This window comes from Bison bison, unplaced genomic scaffold (genome assembly GCF_000754665.1).
Source record: "Bison bison bison isolate TAMUID 2011002044 unplaced genomic scaffold, Bison_UMD1.0 scf7180017864289, whole genome shotgun sequence".
Lineage (NCBI taxonomy): Eukaryota > Metazoa > Chordata > Mammalia > Artiodactyla > Bovidae > Bison > Bison bison.
Window position 1 is genome coordinate 129061 of NW_011494861.1, and position 19527 is coordinate 148587.

Genomic DNA, 19527 nt, shown 5'->3' on the forward strand with positions numbered 1-19527 from the left:
AAAAAAAAAAAAAAAAAAAAAAAAACAACTAACTTGTTTTAGTTACTGGAGTCACCGTTATGTGAATTCTGCATAGTGTGACAGATGCCTCAGGAAGGGCTGATGTCATTTATTCACTGAGTATTTATTGAGCCCTTTGCATGTATGCTGCTTCTAAAGAGAGACTTTATACCAACAAATGCATTTGGGAGTATTTTGTTCCATTTGCTTATCTTTTGCTGTCCTAATACTATAGACTAATTAGAGTGGTTTTGTGATAAATCTTCATTATCTGGCAAGGTGAACCACTTTCCTTTGCTTTTTTTGTCAATATAGTTATTCTTAGATAAGTTCTTCCATATTTAGAACATCCTTCAGGTTATTTTCTCTAGGATTTTCTTAAAAATTTTTTTTTAGTTTATATGGGAGTATATAGTAAATTTACAGTGTTGTGTCAGTTGCAGGCATACAGCAGTGATTTAGTTATGCATATACATGTATCTATTTTTTCTCATTTTCTTTTCCCACATAGGTTATTACAGTGTATTGAGTAGAGTTCCCGGTGCTATATGGTAAGGATCCTTCAGGTGTTTTGATAAGAATTATATTGGAGTGCTGAAGTAGTTCAGGGAGAATTGCTGTCTTTACTTTGCTGTCAACAGCACTCCATCTATGAACGTACTAGATCTTCAGTTGTCTCTTCATTTTGTGGTCGTTATTAGAGTTAACATTTTTTCCTCTGTAAATGGTTGTGTAGTTTTTAAGGTTAATTTCTAAATTATTTTAAAAAATTGTTACTGATAATGGTTTATTATCTATCTTGTTATTAGTGGGGAGGAAAATATTGACTTTATTGCTTATTTTTTAAATTGAAATAATTTACATACAGCTAAGTGCACATGTTGTCAACTGTATAGTTGGATCAGTTTTGACAAATACATACATCTGTGTAACTCACACCCATCAAGATGCAGAGCATTTCTATCACTCCAGAATGTTTTCTCATGTCGCATTCTACAGAATTCCCTGAAGCAACTGACGATTTGATTTCTATCACCATGGGTTAGTTTTGCTACTTCTGGAAACCTATTTAAATAGAATTAATACAGTATTTATTCTTGTGTCTGACTTCTTTCACTCAAGTGTAATGTTTCCAAGATTTATCCATCTTATTTCATTCATTTGTAATTCATTCCTTTTGATTGTGAGAACTAGTATAATACATTGTATGAATATACTACAGTTTATTTATATTCTCCTGTTGTTGAACATCTGGACAGCTTCCAGGTTTTGGCTATTAGGAGTAAAAGCTACTGCGGACGTTTTTGTACATACAGTTTTCATTTCTCTTAAGTATGTAAAAGTGGAATTGCAAGTACTGAAACAGATGGATATCCTGTGCTTCTGGAGATAGTACCCTGAGAAAGACACATTGCTTATGAAGGATTCCAGCCAGGAATATATAACCTGAATCTGGTCATGATGAAGGGTAAGACAAACCTCAAAAAAGGACCATGGTATTCATGGTCAACAAAAGAGTCCGAAGTGCAGTACTTGGATGCAATCTCAAAAACGACAGAATGATCTCTGTTCGTTTCCAAGGCAAACCATTCAATATCACAGTAATCCAAGTCTATGCCCCAACCAGTAACGCTGAAGAAGCTGAAGTTGAATGGTTCTATGAAGACCTACAAGACCTTTTAGAACTAACACCCAAAAAAGATGTCCTTTTCATTATACAGGACTGGAATGCAAAAGTAGGAAGTCAAGAAACACCTGGAGTAACAGGCAAATTTGGCCTTGGAATACGTAATGAAGCAGGGCAAAGACTAATATAGAGTTTTGCCAAGAAAATGCACTGGTCATAACAAACACCCTCTTCCAACAACACAAGAGAAGACTCTATACATGGACATAACCAGATGGTCAACACCAAAATCAGATTGATTATATTCTTTGCAGCCAAAGATGGAGAAGCTCTATACAGTCAACAAAAACAAGACCAGGAGCTGACTATGGCTCAGACCATGAACTCCTTATTGCCAAATTCAGACTTAAATTGAAGAAAGTAGGGAAAACCACTAGACCATTCAGGTATGACCTAAATCAAATCCCTTATGATTATACAGTGAAAGTGAGAAATAGATTTAAGGGCCTAGATCTGATAGATAGCGTGCCTGATGAACTATGGAATGAGGTTCGTGACATTGTACAGGAGACAGGGATCAAGACCATCCCCATGGAAAAGAAATGCAAAAAAGCAAAATGGCTGTCTGGGGAGGCCTTACAAATAGCTGTGAAAAGAAGAGAAGTGAAAACCAAAGGAGAAAAGAAAAGATATAAACATCTGAATGCAGAGTTCCAAAGAATAGCAAGAAGAGATAAGAAAGCCTTCTTCAGCGATCAGTGCAAAGAAATAGAGGAAAACAACAGAATGGGAAAGACTAGGGATCTCTTCAAGAAAATCAGAGATATCAAAGGAACATTTCATGCAAAGATGAGCTCCATAAAGGACAGAAATGGTATGGACCTAACAGAAGCAGAAGATATTAAGAAGAGATGGCAAGAATACACAGACCCAGATAATCACGATGGTGTGATCACTGACCTAGAGCCAGACATCCTGGAATGTAAAGTCAAATGGGCCTTAGAAAGCATCACTACGAACAAAGCTAGTGGATGTGGTGGAATTCCAGTTGAGCTATTCCAAATCCTGAAAGATGATGCTGTGAAAGTGCTGCAGTCTATATGCCAGCAAATTTGGAAAACTCAGCAGTGGCCACAGGACTGCAAAAGGTCAGTTTTCATTCCGATCCCAAAGAAAGGCAATGCCAAAGAATGCTCAAACTACTGCACAATTGCACTCATCTCACATGCTAGTAAAGTAATGCTCAAAATTCTCCAGTCAGGCTTCAGCAATATGTGAACCATGAACTTCCTGATGTTCAAGCTGGTTTTAGAAAAGGCAGAGGAACCAGAGATCGAATTGCCAATATCTGCTGGATCATGGAAAAAGCAAGAGAGTTCCAGAAAAACATCTATTTCTGCTTTATTGACTATGCCAAAGCCTTTGACTCTGTGGATCACAATAAACTGTGGAAAATTCTGAAAGAGATGGGAATACCAGACCACCTGATCTGCCTCTTGAGAAATTTGTATGCGGGTCAGGAAGCAACAGTTAGAACTGGACATGGAACAACAGACTGGTTCCAAAGAGGAAAAGGAGTACGTCAAGGCTGTATATTGTCACCCTGTTTATTTAACTTATATGCAGAGTACATCATGAGAAACGCTGGGCTGGAAGAAACACAAACTGGAATCAGGATTGCCGGGAGAAATATCAATAACCTCAGATATGCAGATGACACCACCCTTATGGCAGAAAGTGAAGAGGAACTAAAAAGCCTCTTGATGAAAGTGAAAGTGGAGAGTGAAAAAGTTGGCTTAAAGCTCAACATTCAGAAAACAAAGATCATGGCATCTGGTCCCACCACTTCATGGGAAATAGATGAGGAAACAGTGGAAACAGTGTCAGACTTTATTTTTCTGGGCTCCAAAATCACTACAGATGGTGACTGCAGCCATGAAATTAAAAGACGCTTACTCCTTGGAAGGAAAGTTATGACCAACCTAGATAGCATATTCAAAAGCAGAGACATTACTTTGCCAACAAAGGTTCGTCTAGTTAAGGCTATGGTTTTTCCTGTGGTCATGTATGGATGTGAGAGTTGGACTGTGAAGAAGGCTGAGCGCCAAAGAATTGATGCTTTTGAACGGTGGTGTTGGAGAAGACTCTTGAGAGTTCCTTGGACTGCAAGGAGATCCAACCAGTCCATTCTGAAGGAGATCAGCCCTGGGATTTCTTTGGAATCCCAGGAATGATGCTAAAGCTGAAACTCCAGTACTTTGGCCACCTCATGCGAAGAGTTGACTCATTGGAAAAGACTCTGATGCTGCGAGGGATTGGGGGCAGGAGGAGAAGGGAACGACAGAGGATGAGATGGCTGGATGGCATCGCTGACTCGATGGACGTGAGTCTCAGTGAACTCCGGGAGTTGGTGATGGACAGGGAGGCCTGGCGTGCTGCGATTCATGGGGTCGCAAAGAGTCAGACACGACTGAGCGACTGATCTGATCTGATTTAAAAATAAAAGGATTATGTCCTTCAAAAGTGTCAGTACCACATAAGATAAAGACTAAGAACTGTTCCAGGTTAAAGGAGGCTGAAGACACAGGACATGGTCTTAGACTTGATTCTGGGCTTGGGGTTGAGGAGGGGAGGGGGAGTGCTGAGAGGACACTACTGGGACATAGATTATTGTGTCAGTGTAACATTTCCTCAGATTGTTAATTGTAGTGTGGTTGTGTAAGAAAATATCCTTATTCTGAGGAAATACGTACAGAGATACTTCGAGATATATTACATGCAGTGGGGAAAGAGAGGGCCATGAACTTGCTGTGAGAATGGCAAATGATGGGACAAATGGGTCACAATAGGTAGAGAGGGTTTGCGGTTGTTCTTTTTACTATGTTGGCATTTCTTCTGAAAGCTTGAAATTATTTCCAAATAAAAAGTAGGGGGTAAAAGATTGGGATTTCCTTTTCTCTAGATAAGGTGTTGATTAATCCGCTCAAAATTTTTAAATTATTGTCAGTGATTTCCAATTTTTGTATACTTTGTCCCAGTTTTGTTATTTTTCTAGAAACATCCATGTCTTCTGAGTTTTCAAATATATTAGTATATATAGCTGTTAATATTTTATGATTTTAAAAAGTATGTCTTGCCTGTGGTTATTTCATGCTTTTAGAACATATTTTGTTAATTCATATCACCAACTCTCCTTTACCAGTTTTTCCAGAGGTTTGTCTTTTTAATATTTTCCTTGGAGAACCAACTTTTGGTTTTAATCTTTTGGTTTGGTTTTCTCTCAGTGATTTCTGTCCTTAAGAGTCTTCCTTTTTTCCTTAGGTTGAAACTGTCCTTTATCTTCTTGAGTTGAAAGAGGAGCTCTTTTGTGTTCAGTTTGTCTCCAGATATGCTCAGAAGGATAGCTTTCCTGCTGCTGTTTTACCTGCATCCTACCTACCAGTTTTGACCTGTAGTCTTCTGCTCTAATATTTTGTAATATGCCCTATATTTTCCTCTTTAATAAAAAATTATTCTGCTTTATAACTTAGTTTACAGGTTTTAGAAGGTGGTTAGCTTTTTCTATCCTAAATGACACTCAAATGCAAATTTTACAAGACTTTTAATTACATCTACTCTAAAAGTTAATACCTTTCCATATGAATGGTGAATCCATGCCACATTAGCGGGGTGGGGGCGGGGAGGTGACAAGAAGAGACAAGTGTCCTCTTATTTTCCAGATTCTATTTTTTGAGTTTGTGTGTTTGTGTGAGGGGGTGGTGGATGGGTGGTTGAGTTGGGGAGGTAGTGGTAGTGGTCGAGGCAGGAGATGGGGCTGATGGGAAGAGGAATGAAAAGTGATTGAATTTTGTTTCTGCTGTGTGCTGCAAAACAGTTCCCCTAAGAACCCTCATTAGTAAGTATTTGTTAAACACCTAATGTTTGCAGGTTTTGGCTATGTGGGGAGGGGCTAAAGTAGTTAGGGATATGAAATTGATTCTCAAAGAGTTTAAGTGTAAGACGATATACTTGGCTCACAATCAATTTAATCAATAGTAATAGAGTCTGAGGGGAGAGTGTCAGGGGCTCACAGGGGCTCCATTTATCTTGCTAGTTGTGATTTCTGGTGCTGAATTTCTTAAAACTTTTGAAAGTAATTTCATCAGGCTTGGGGTTTTTACAGTACAGTTTTTGAAAGTTGCTTCAGTAGTATGGAATCAGATCCATTTAGTCATGCAGCAAAGTGCCCTCAGCTATTTCAATGTGACCCAGTGATTCTTAATGATGGGGCATGCGTATCTAATTCACCTGGGAGAACTTGTTGACAGTAAAGAGTGTATTATAGAGTTTCATTGTTCTTCAGTGTAGTTGTGTTATTTCATTTTACTTTGGTGATTTAAAATTTCTTGACAGTTCTTAGTTGGTGATCATTTTTATCTATTTTAGGCTTTTTTCTTACACACAAAATTAAGGATATCTTTGCAGGTCTGTCTTTAATTAGCATCTGTCTTTATATAGGGACTGATATATTAGAGGTAAACAGTGATACTATTGATAAAGCTACTCTATAGCTTTATCAATAGGGTAGATAAGCTAATAATGTATTACATACTAATGTCAGGTATACTAGGGTTCTTCAGAGAAATAGAACCCACTTTATATGTAAAATGAGATGTTGAGTCACACGATTATGGAATCTGAGAAGTTCTACTGTCTTAAAGCTGGAGACTGAGGAAACACAGTGGTATAATTCAGATCAAGTCTGAACGCCTATTAACCAGTGAAGCAGAAGATACAATCCCAGTAAAAAGGCTAGACATGAGACGCCACAGCTCAGATAGTGAGGCAGGGGAAAAACGGGTGAATTCTTCTGGTCAGTCCCTTAAAGGATTAGATGATGCCCACTCATATTGGGGAGGACAGTCTACTGAGTCCACTGATTCATATCTTGTTGTTGTTGTTCAGTTGCCAAGTTGTGTCTGACTCTTTGCAACCTCATGGACTGCAGATTCCAAAGCTAATCTCGCCCAAAAAGCTCCTAACTTCAGATAATGGAATTTGATTATGTGATAGTAAAAATAAGTCTCATGAGATTTAATGTCTTTTGGCTGTCTTCACACTAACTGTGAATATTGGGATTTATATATACATATACACACGCAGAATTACTGATGATAAAAGTAGTATATGCTTGTAGTAGAAATTTAAAAAGTATAGAAAAGAATAAAGAAAATAAGGGGGCATAATCACCAAAATTCTAACACCCCTAGTTTTGAATATCTGAAACTTTTTGTTGTCCCAAATGTGTGTATATATACCTGACAAATACAACTACAAACACCCATGTGAGAAACAATGCAAAAATCTGTCAATAAAGAAATGTTTAATAAATAATGATATATCTGTATGACAATTTGAATAAGTAATATATTCTTATGGCTCAAAATTCAGAAGACTTAGAGTATTAAAAAGTGAAAAATATCCATCTATCCAGTCAATCAGTTTTCCACCCTGGAGGCAACCACGGTGGTGCTTTTTTCCCCTTTTGTTTTTAATTCTTTCAGAGAAATTTATGGACCTACAAGTGCCTTTAGTAAACATGTGCGCACATAGTAGCATACTATATGTGTATGTTGTTATGTACTTTGCTCTTTTATTTGATTTTAATTTTTATCAAAATGATGTAACAAAAAGTCAGGTAGCTCTACAAGGATTTTTGTTTATTTGCTTTTGCAAAGAAGTCAGTCCTTCATCCCTCTTTCCTCATTTTTCCTTTCCAAGGAAACCACTTTGATCTTTTACCTGATGAATTTTGTTTACTTCTTTGTCTCTAAAATAATTGTTTTAATGTCACTTTTAGGTATGTTACTGCAAATGATCAGATTCTCCTGGTAATGTAGTTCAGTCATAATTTGGATTAGATCAGTATTATGACTATAAATGATACAGCTGAGCCATGTGGTAAAACATGGTTACTTTTCCTTTTTCTGTTCTACTTTTCCATTTTCATGGGGCTAATATTTGACTTGTGTTTTCTTATTTTTCTCTTTAATTACAAATTATCTGCTAGTTGTGTAGATCTGTTCTTGAGATTTTCAGAGACTCCTCTAAGTTGTGCTGTTAATTCCGTCCTCCAAAAGAGGACTCTTCCAGAGCTTCTGATGACCTCCAGTTTAGTTTCGGTTGCCCTCTTTGTGTACATACAGCTGTCATCCATGAAATTCTCTTTGCAGTCACCCTGGGAATTCTCTTTTACTCTTTCATCTCACTACTATATTGTTGTAATTATTGTGGTTTCTTAGATGTCTAATTTCCCCACATTAAAATCTTATTGACTATTCTGTTTATATTGGAGAAGGCGATGGCACCCTACTCCAGTACTCTTGCATGGAGAATCCCAGGGACGGGGGAGCCTGGTGGGCTGCTGTCTGTGGAGTCGGACATGACTGAAGCGACTTAGCAGCAGCAGCAGCAGCATGCTGTTTATATGAACTTTAGAGTCAGTTTGTCTAATTTTTTTAACGCTTTCTTTTTTGCAACTTCAGTGTGTGGTTTTCAGATCTTCCATATAACTTTGAATTGTGTAAAACTGACTCTTTTTTTTTTTCAACTTAAAATAATATCAATTTCAAATATTTTTACTATTAAGAACACAGAACACATATGTGTGTTTGTGTAGAACATTTCTCGCTAAGTTTATATTTGGTATTTTATTGTTTCTATTATAAATGGGGACTTTTCTTCTGTTAACTCTTACAACTGGTGGTAATGATTTGAGTAGAGTATCTGTTGATTTCTTTCTTAATTTTATACCTGCTGCTACTGCTAAGTTGCTTCAGTCGTGTCCGACTCTGTGCGACCCCATAGATGGCTGCCCACCAGGCTCCCCCATCCCTGGGATTCTCCAGGCAAGAACACTGGAGTGGGTTGCCATTTCCTTCTCCAGTGCATGGAAGTGAAAAGTGAATTCGCTGTCTGACTCTTAGCGACCCCATGGACTGCAGCCCACCAGGCTCCTCCTCCATGGGATTTTCCAGGCAAGAGTAATGGAGTGGGTTAGGAATATTATTTTATACCCAAGTCTTCTTTTAACACTTTTTAGTTTTCCAACCATATAAACTCATTTGCAATTAATGATAATTTTACTGTATCCTTTCTCATTTTTATACTGCCTTTGTCCTCATATTATGTAATACTAGTGATAATGGACATTCTTGTCTTGTTTCAGATCTAAATAGGGGTATTTCAGTTTCTTCACTGATTATGATAGTGACTCTTAGGCTTATGTGTTATGCATGTACTATGTATTCCCCATGTTAAATATCTACTTATTACTATTTTATTAATTTCAACATCTTGATGCCTGCATAAATTTATCAAATGTCCTTTGGTGAGGATAATCTTGAGATTTCTTTTCCTTGGTATTTTTGCATAGCAAAGTAAATGTATTTTAAACCATTTTGGAATATCAGAGCTAAACTCTACTTGACCATAACAGTGGTGTGTTACATCTTTGGTATGCTAATGGAGATTTTTTCTTTTTTATTTTCTTCAGAACTTTTGTGTTTGATTCCATATGTATTATTAACCTATAGTACTTATATATATGTACTGTTTCCATTAATTTTTGATATCATTGTTACGTTCCCTATAAAATAATTTGGAAGCTTTACTTCTATACTTTGAAATAGTTTAGGTAGCTTCAGCATTATCTGTTCTTAAATATTTGGTAGAATTTAGAATATCAGTGGCATCTGGAGCTTTTGAGGAGGTTAGCTGTTTGTCAGCTTTCTCTGTTCTTTCTGTGATAATTGTCAGATACTCTTATTATTGTGAAGTATTTCCTGTTTTACCTTTGTGAGATTAATGATGCCTTACTTGGAGTGCTGATAACACTATATTTTTCTTAGGGTATTAAATAAAAAAACCTTTGTCTTATGTACATTTGTCTTCATCATTAAATTGTCAAATTGTCAAGAACATTAGGATAAGAACCATCTATTGTCTATTGCCTCAAATTCTAGTTCATGGTATGGAATATGTTGTTTTAACGACCTTACTTTTTTTTTTTTTTGATGGTGTCGGTGGATGTTTTACAGGCTTCCCAGTTGGCATGTGTGTTGTAAAGAGAGTTCTTCAGCTTCATCGTATTACTCTCAAGATGACAACTGTGCACTAGAAAATGAAGATGTACAATCCCAGAAAAAGGTACCTTAAATAAAGATGAAGTTGTAATTTGTGTATTAGCTTTCTGTCTTCTCAAAACATTTGGAATAAAAATATTTCAAAAATACTGTGACATTATTTTTGATGGAGATTTGTAATTTTCTTTGCTATACTTTGAGAAGTTACTTAGGTAATTCTGAAATTAACCTAAAAATATTTATTTATTTATTCTTATTGCTTGTGTTTGGAATATTGTAGTCCTACAGTATGGAGAAGGCAATGGCAACCCACTCCAGTACTCTTGCCTGGAGAATCCCATGGACAGAGGAGCCTGGTAGGTTGCAGTCCATGGGTGGCTAAGTCGGACACGACTGAGTGACTTCACTTTCACTTTTCACTTTCATACATTGGAGAAGGAAATGGCAACCCACTCCAGTGTTCTTGCCTGGAAAATCCCAGGGACGGGGGAGCCTGGTGGGCTGCCATCTATGGGGTTGCACAGAGTCGGACACGACTGAAGTGACTTAGCAGCAGCAGCAGCAGCAGTCCTACAGTAAGGAGAAAAATAGTGCCTGTTCAGAGAACTGAAAACTAGGACTTTCTTTTTAATACTTTAACTACTTAAAGTGTTTCTAAAGAAACCTGAGTCTTATAAATTAAAAACTATTAGAAATGAGAATTATAGAGAGCATCTGAAATGATTGGCTATGTACTTTGTTTCATACATTTGGGTAGAGTGAATAGACAGAGGCCAAAAAATCTGATGGTCTCTAAATAGTTTATTATTTTATCATTTTAAATGGTAAAAGGTGGTTATTGACTTCAGCTAGATTTGGCTCCTCCTCATCCCCCCCGAAAATCAATGTACTTATTTTAAATTAGAGGAATAATTTATACACACTGTAAGATATTCATCTTTGTATCCCCTTCCCATCCCCAAAGGAACCAAAATTTGCGTTTCTTATTAAAACACTCAGACCATTTTCTTTGGGTGTAGATACATCATAGCTCACAAATTAATGTTTTAATTTTTAGTAAAATGTCATAAATATTGCACAAGTTGACTTCCCCTCTTCCCCAGCAATATCTTGTGGATACCTTTGTATGTTACTGTATTATTTTGAATAGCTACATTTTTATTCCATTATATGGATGTGTTAAATTTAAGTACTTTTTTGATTGAGAGGCTCTCAGCTGTGTTTATACGTGCATGTTTGTGTCTGCATTTGTGTGTGTGTGTGATTGTGGATGCATAAACTTTAAATTATATGCTTGGGTGTTTTCTTTTTTTGGCATGATGTTTAGAATGGATTTATATTTCTGAGTTATACAGGATCTGTTTCAAGAATAGAGCAGTTAAAATTTTGAAGACTCTTGCTGGATACCTCTCCAAAAAAAGTGTGATTGTATGCTTCTATGCACAATCTGTAAGACTTAAAGCTAATCTCTTCTTTGATGAGAAATAAGACTTAAATGTTCAGAATGATTTAAGCAAAGCATTAAGGAAGGGGAAATAGACATTCTTTCAGTAAACATTTGGTTACCTATTATGTTCTTTACAGGGTTAGAATATGATGGATATGAACTTTGCTTTTATGAAACTTGTATGCTAGAATATACATTTAAAGACAATATATCTGAAATTCTAACTTAACAGTATCAAAAGAGATGACACAAAAAGCTATAAGCGTATATATTTACCAGATATTTACTGATCTTACTGTGTGTCTAACATACAGTGCTGGGTGGTAGGACTAAAGTGCGTATTAAGAAATCAAATGTAGTGTATGTTTGGAAGGCAGCTATGCTCATTACTATACCACTAGTGTACACATGTAGTATACATTTGAAGTGAAGCAGTACGGAGAGTAATACATGAAGGAAGACAATAAGCATGGAAACAAAATTATTAAAATCACAATCAAGTGTTTTGGTTGTATAGAAAGACAGTCTTAATATTGCTTCAGGACTATTTTGTGAAGCACTTTCATCAGTCGGCCTTTTCTTTGTTGCAATATAGGATGAAAGAGGGGGACCTGTCAATGCTGAATTATCGGGAAAAGTAGGTTCAAGCTTACCTGTTCCTCCAGAAGAAAACAAATTAAAAGATGATTACATTGTGAATGTACAGGTAAGATTTGTTGCTTTGATTTTTTAATGATATGGCTTTTCAAACCACTTTACAACATAGAATACATTTATTTGGTCAACATATTGTGTATTTTTTTTCCCCTTTCTTTTTGTGATACCATGCAACAGAATTACCAATGTAATAGTAAATGTGACCATTTTCCTTGTAGTATGGGTTTGGCTGTAAATCTTTCTTTTTAGGTTCATTTTGGCTCAGTATTATTTACCTTCTCTCAGGTTTTCAGCTGTCAGGGGACATTTTTTCTGACTTAAAGTATTTGTATGTAGAATACAGAATATTTTGATACCAAATTTTATCACTTAGTGTGGAATATTAATAAATAATCATTAATAGATTATGTTTTTTCCCCTTTTCTCTCATATTATATCCTAAGTATTTTTCATTTTGTATACCAGCTTTTATGAAATATGTAAAACTAGACCAGAGTGTAAGTTGATCAGAATGCTGATGCATCTGGAAACCATTTAATATCAGGAATAACTGAAGAAACTGGGGATGTTTGATCTGGAAGGAAGAAGGACTAAGGAAAAACTAAATATCTTAAATATTAACGAAAATAAATTTCAGCTTAAAAGGAGGGAAAATGCTCTTAAAAAAAACACAGCCAGAGTTATTTTATTGGGTTATCTAGGGAGATATAGTACATTGCATTTTAATGAATTTTGGAGGAGGTTTGGAAAAGATTTATGCATAAGAGTAAGGGAACAGTGATCTCTGTAGCCCTTCAGTTATATGTGTATCCCAAAGTCTTGCCATTGTTCATTTTCCTGAATTTTCCTCATGGTATCCTCTTATTCAAATATATTGAAGTGCTTACTGCATCTTTAGAGACCTGTGCTGTTCAATACAGTGGCCACTAGCTACCTGTGGCTCTTGTGCATTGGAAATGTGGATAGTCCTAGTTGAGATTTGCTGTAAGTATAAGATTCACATCGATTTTGGAGACTTAGTATTAATAAAAGAGAAAAAAGAGTGTAGAATATCTTATTAATTTTTTATGTTGAATGATAATGCAGTATATGATAATAATGTGATAGTTCTTTTCTCAAAGCCTCCGTCATAAAATACAAACTATTTGTATTCTTTTGCTAACTTTTCATTCCAGTGTAAATTCCTCAAATGATCACATTTCATTTTATATTCTTATTTTATAAAGAATTTTTGTTTTATATCACATTTATTTTATGTTCTTTTATATTTATATTCTTCTACATTTTTATTTTATATCACATTCCTTATTTTATATTCTTCTGACTCTGCCTCTTATTTTCTTTCTGCTGCTGTACTGCCTTCTTTTCTTCAAAGTCCTAGTTCTTCTAGTTCATAGTAGTCCTTAGTTTCTCTTTTCTTTGAACTGAGCATGAGTACCTCTCTCTCATTTGATACTCAGTAAGTATTGTCTACTGTGTGCTAGGTACTAGTACATGCGAGGCACTAAGAGCATGAAGATCAAGAAAACATAGTCCGTACTCAAGACATTTATAATGGAATTGAAGAAGAGAAATAAATAAGGGCAATTGAGGTGTTATAGATGCTGGGATTAAAGTCTATACAGATAACAGTAGAGGCATAGAAGAAGGGGAATGGCTAATTCTATATGGAGTTGGTTGGTGGGGGAAGTACTTATAAGAGGTTTTCAAACATAAGTAGGTATTAAGTACACTTCAGATTATGTTTTGGAAGAGTGAAACAACATACAGTCCTTAAAAGAGCAGCCAGAATTGTGTATTGCTTTGTAATGTTATTTATGCATGCCTTGTATTGTTATTTCTTGATACACATTATCTTCTAAACTGCTCAGGGACAAAAAACTATGTGGTACACTATTTTATACTAGTTTAATATATACTATTATATATTAAATTCTAGTATATAGTATTTTATACTAATAAATAGTAATGCTATTTAATAGATACTGTTTCATGTATTTACATAGGATTTCTGTGTTGCTATAGGATACATTAAGGTAATTATAGTAAGAAATTTTGTAGGTCCTGATACAAAATAGGAAAGAAGAAAGATAAGCTGCTTTGTCCTGGTTTATGAAATGCTATGACAAATCTATAGAGCCTGTATTGTAATATGAGATGTATTCCTTAGGGTGTTTGTGTTAGAAGAAGGGACTTTTATAAAAGTAATTTTTTAATGAACATTATATTGTTACTTTTGAGACATACTTTTTATAATATCATCTTCAAATAAAGAGAGAATTTGTTAATCCCAACATTAAATACAACTGACTTTTTTAGAAACAGGATACGGAGTCAAAAAAGTTAAGTCCATCTGTGACTGAGACACTCCCTACAGTTGATGTTCATGAAGATTCTTCCAGTGTAGTTGTGGACAGTGAAAATACTGAAAATATTTCCAGTTCATCTACCTCAGAGATCACTCCAATCTCAAAACTTGAGTAAGTCATTACAAAGAAAAAAAGAACATCATTAGATAATGACAGAAGAATTTCTTTGATACTGAAATTTGACCTTTAGTCTATATAGCAGACCTATACAATAATGCATTTGTTTTGTGTTTTTTTAATGATCTTATGGCATAATGAGTATTTATACTTCTGTCTAACTCAGGGAAGCTGATTGTATCCCAGGCATGAATTATCTGCATAATATAGGTAAAGTGAGATTCTTGTTTAAGAAACATGGTGCTTAACTGAATAATCTTCCCTATAATTATCAAAAATTCCAATGTCAGAGTATTCATTTCCATTAAATATTACTGTGTTATTCCATTCATAATATGTCTTTGTATGATAGCTAACTTTTTCAAGCTTGATAATAAATATTCAGAATATTTAGATATATTTGGAATATTTTGTTTCTTTTTCTCTCTTTTAAAAATGTTTTACAGCATTTTTAAAGGCTACTTTCCATTTTCAGTTATTACAAAGTATTGGCTCTATTCCCCGTGTTTTATACTACATACTTGAGCCTGTCTTATACCCAATACTTTGTGCCTCCCACTCCCCCACCCCTATTTTGTTCCTTCCTTCAGAAAAGGAAAGAATACCCATTTGAGTGCAGAGTTCCAAAGAATAGCAAGGAGAGATAAGAAAGCCTTCCTTAGCAATCAGTGCAAAGAATTAGAGGAAAACAATACAATGGGAAAAACTAGAGATCTCTTCAAGAAAGTTTGAGATGCCAAGGGAACATTTCATGCAAAGATGAGCACAATAAAGGACAGAAATGGTATGGATCTAACAGAAGCAGAAGATATGAAGAAGAGGTGGCAAGAATACACAGAAGAACTATACAGAAAAAGATCTTCATGACCCAGATGATCACGATGGTGTGATCACTCACCTAGAACCAGACATCCTGGAATGTCAAGTCAAGTGGGCCTTAGAAAGCATCACTACGAACAAAGCTAGTGGAGGTGATAGAATTCCAGTTGAGCTATTTCAAATCCTAAAAGATGATGCTGTGTAAGTGCTGCACTTAATATGCCAGCAAATCTGGAAAACTCAGCAGTGGCCACAGGAGTGGAAAAGGTCAGTTTTCATTCCAGTCCCAAAGAAAGGCAATGCCAAAGAATGTTCAAACAACTGCACGATTGCACGCATCTCACATGCTAGCAAAGTAATGCTCAAAATTCTCCAAGCCAGGCTTCAATTGTACGTGAACCGTGAACTTGCAGATGTTCAAGCTGGATTTAGAAAAGGCAGAAGAACCAGAGATCAAATTGCCAACATCCACTGGATCATTGAAAAAACAAGAGAGTTCCAGAAAAACATCTATTTTTGCTTTATTGACTACGCCAAAGCCTTTGACTGTGTGGATCACGACAAACTGTGGAAAGTTCTGAAAGAGATGGGAATACCAGACCACCTTACCTGCGTCCTGAGAAATCTGTATGCAAGTCAGGAAGCAACAGTTAGAACTCGACATGGGACAACAGGCTGGTTCCAAATTGGGAAAGGAGTACGTTAAGGCTGTATATTGTCACCCTGCTTATTTAACTTATATGCAGAGTGCATCATGCGAAATGCCAGTCTGGATGAAGCACAAGCTGGAATCAAGATTGCCGGGAGAAATATCAATAACCTCAGATATGAAGATGATACCACCCTATGGCAGAAAGTGAGGAAGAACTAAAGAGACTCTTGATGAAAGTGAAAGAGGAGAGTGAAAATGTTGGCTTAAAGCTCAACATTAAGAAAACTAAGATCATGGCATCTGGTCCCATCACTTCATGGCAAATAGATGGGGAAACAGTGACCGACTTTAGTTTTGGGGACTCTAAAATCACTGCTGATGGTGACTGCAGCCATGAAATTAAAAGACATTTGCTCCTTGGAAGAAATACTATGACTAACCTAGACAGCGTATTAAAAAGCAGAGACATTACTTTACCAACAAAGGTCTGTCTAGTCAAAGCTATGGTTTTTCCAGTAGTCATGTATGGATGTGTGAGTTGGACTATAAAGAAAACTGAGCATTGAAGAACTGATGCTTTTGAACTGTGTTGTTGGAAAAGACTCTTGAGAGTCCCTTGGACTGCAAGGAGGTCCAACCAGTCAATCCTAAAGGAAATCAGTCCTGAATATTCATTGCAAAGACTGATGCTGAAGCTGAAACTCCAATTCTTTGGCCAACTGATGCAAAGAACCAACTCTTGGAAAGACCCTGATGTTGGGAAAGATTGAAGGCAGGAGAAGCAAGAGACGACAGAGGATGAGATGATTGGATGGCATCACCGATTCAATGGACATGAGTTTGAGTAGGCTTCAGGAGTTGGTGATGAGGGATAGGGAAGCCTGGTGTGCTGCTGTATGTGGGGTCACAAAGAGTTGGACGTGACTGAGCTACTGAACTGAACTGAACCCTCCCCGTTGGTAGCCACTAGTTTCGTCTCTATACCTGTATGTCTGCTTTTTTTTGTTACATTCACTAATTTGTTTTATTTTTTAGATTCCACAGATAAGTTATCTCATACAGTATTTATCTTTCTCTGACTTATTTCACTTTTAGCGTAATGCCCTCCAAGTCCATCCATGTTGCTGCAAATGGCTAGATTGCATTCTTTTTTTTTTTTGCTGGGTAGCATTCCATTGCATGTGTGGATATATATACAACAGGTTCTTTATCCATTCATCTGTTGGTGAACACTTAGGTTGTTTCCATGAGTTGGAAATTGTAAATAATGCTGTTGTGAACATTGAGTACATGTATTTTTTCAAATTAGTGTTCTGTTTTTTTTCGAGTACATACAAGTGAAATTGCTGGGTCATAGTTTTAATTTTTTTGAGAAACCTCCATACTGTTTTCTATAGTGGATGCACCTATTTACATTCCCACCAGCAGTGTGCACGGGTTCTCCTTTCTCCACATCCTTGCCAACATGTGTTACTTACTCTTTTTTTTGGAATTTATTTAGTTTTGGCTGCACTGGATTTTCATTGCTGTGCATGGGCTTTCTCTCAGTTGCAACGAGTGGGGATTATTCTCTAGTTGGAGTGCACAGGCTTAGGTGCCCGGCAGCATAGGGAATCTTAGTTCCCGGACCAGGGATTGAACCCAGGTCCCTCCATTGGGAGGTGGATTCTTAACCACTGTACCACCAGGGAAATCCCTGTAAACTTTTTGAGAATAGCCATATGACAGATATCTCTTTGTGGTCTTGATTTTCCTTTTCCCTGATGATTAGTGATGTTGAAAGTTTCCTTAATTTAGAAAATCTGTTTTGTACGCCTAGTTTCAGCAACAGTACAAAGAACAAAAACCCCTTTCTTTTAATAGTATATTAAACATATCCTTTGTCAAATGAGTTAGCTTATGTAAAATGTATAGGATAGTATCTGGCATAGAGTAAGAATATATGCATCAATTAATACAATTCTTATCATCAGTACTATTTTTCTCTTTTCTAGAATATGAGGGACTGGGTTTAGGAGTTTGCCCTGGTAAGGGACGAGGGAACAGAAGACATGCTTAGAAATAATGATAGTTTTTAAATTTTTAAAATGTTAAACACTTAGTATTTAAGCCTAGATACTATATATCTGAACAGTACATCTTATTTTCTCATTATATTGAACATGATTGTTTAGTGAAATGAAAGTAAGGTAGGGAAAGACTCTTGAGAGTCCCTTGGACTGCAAGGAGATCTAACCAGTCCATTCTGAAGGAGATCAGCCCTGGGATTTCTTTGGAAGGAATGATGCTAAAGCTGAAACTCCAGTCCTTTGGCCACCTCATGCGAAGCATTGACTCATTGGAAAAGACTGATGCTGGGAGGGATTGGGGGCAAGAGGAGAAGGGGACGACAGAGGATGAGATGGCTGGATGGCATCACTGACTCGATGGACGTGAGTCTCAGTGAACTCCAGGAGTTGGTGATGGACAGGGAGGCCTGGTGTGCTGTGATTCATGGGGTCGCAAAGAGTCAGACACGACTGAGCAACTGATCTGATCTGATCTGATATTTTAAATGAAATTATGAAAGTGCTTTAAGAACTTTAGTAAAGCATTTTGAGATAATAGATGATTTCTTGATACTGTAGGCAATAACTCTAATATTGGTAGGATGTACTAATAGAAGTGAAACATGAGAGAAGATGCATTTAGAATAAATAATTTAAAAATCTTATTTTTGACAAAATCAAATATTAACCTACAATATTTTGTTTTAAATGTTGGTAATTAGCTATTTAGAGGCCAGGCAAGAGCACCAGCAGATCCAGGGTCTACAGTTCACATGTTTTAAATCTTTACACAACTTACAGTATGTGAATTCTTGAAAACCCTCTGTAGAACTATAAAGCATTTTTTCCTGGCTTGGATTTGTTTTGGAAATCACTAATATCACTTTTAACTTATGCTGCATTATGTCCATTAAATTGTCAGATCGTCTTTTTTGTTTCTATTTTAGTGAAATAGAAGACTCTGGTACTATCCCTATAGCCAAGCCAGGGGAAACTGAGCATTCTGAAACTGATTGTGATGTTGGTGAGGCCCTTGATGCAAATGCTCCAGTTGACCAGCCTTCCTTTGTCAGTCCACCTGAAAGGTGAGTGTGAGCTGTTGTTTGTCCTTTATATGATTCTATAATAAATGGCAGTGTCACCTTTGAGTACACTTTGGTGCATACTTAATTCAGCTTTATGATTGAGAGGAAACTTCTTTGTGCTCCTTTCTTGGTTTACTTTGTATTCATGTACACTTTTTATAGTTTGGATTTGTGTGTACTTGTTATTCAGCTGAAATTTGTTGATTTAATATGCCTTTTGATTTCAAATAGCCTTGTCGGCCAACATATAGAAAATGTGTCATCTTCGCACGGCAAAGGAAAGATAACAAAATCAGAATTTGAATCAAAAGTTTCATCAAGTGATCAGGGTGGTAGTGATCCAAAATCTGCATTGAATGCTTCTTCAAATAATTTAAAAAATGAGGTAGGTAAATAACATGCACTGTCTCCTACTTTGTTACACAATGCATTTTCGTTTTTAACTAATCTTGTAATTTGTTAATTGTATTTGCCATAAAGTTAAGGGATCAATAGTTAGTGATAAATGTGGAACTGAGGTGAAGTGTGCTCCCAGAGAGCAAGTGGTTACTTCATGAAACTATTGCCAGTGTAATGTTCATAT

The 19527-nt window shown here is 36.2% G+C and overlaps 1 protein-coding gene across 4 annotated transcripts in view; it reads left to right on the top strand.

Moving 5' to 3' along the window:
• Positions 1–19527, top strand: part of SUCO (SUN domain containing ossification factor) — a 90335-nt gene that overhangs the window by 13873 nt on the left and 56935 nt on the right. For all 4 annotated transcript variants that reach the window (XM_010849832.1, XM_010849834.1, XM_010849833.1 and 1 more), the window contains exons 2-6: positions 9706–9814; positions 11793–11903; positions 14174–14334; positions 18807–18944; positions 19176–19329. In XM_010849832.1, coding sequence (XP_010848134.1) covers positions 9706–9814; positions 11793–11903; positions 14174–14334; positions 18807–18944; positions 19176–19329 — 673 coding nt within the window. The remainder of the gene's footprint in view (positions 1–9705; positions 9815–11792; positions 11904–14173; positions 14335–18806; positions 18945–19175; positions 19330–19527) is intronic.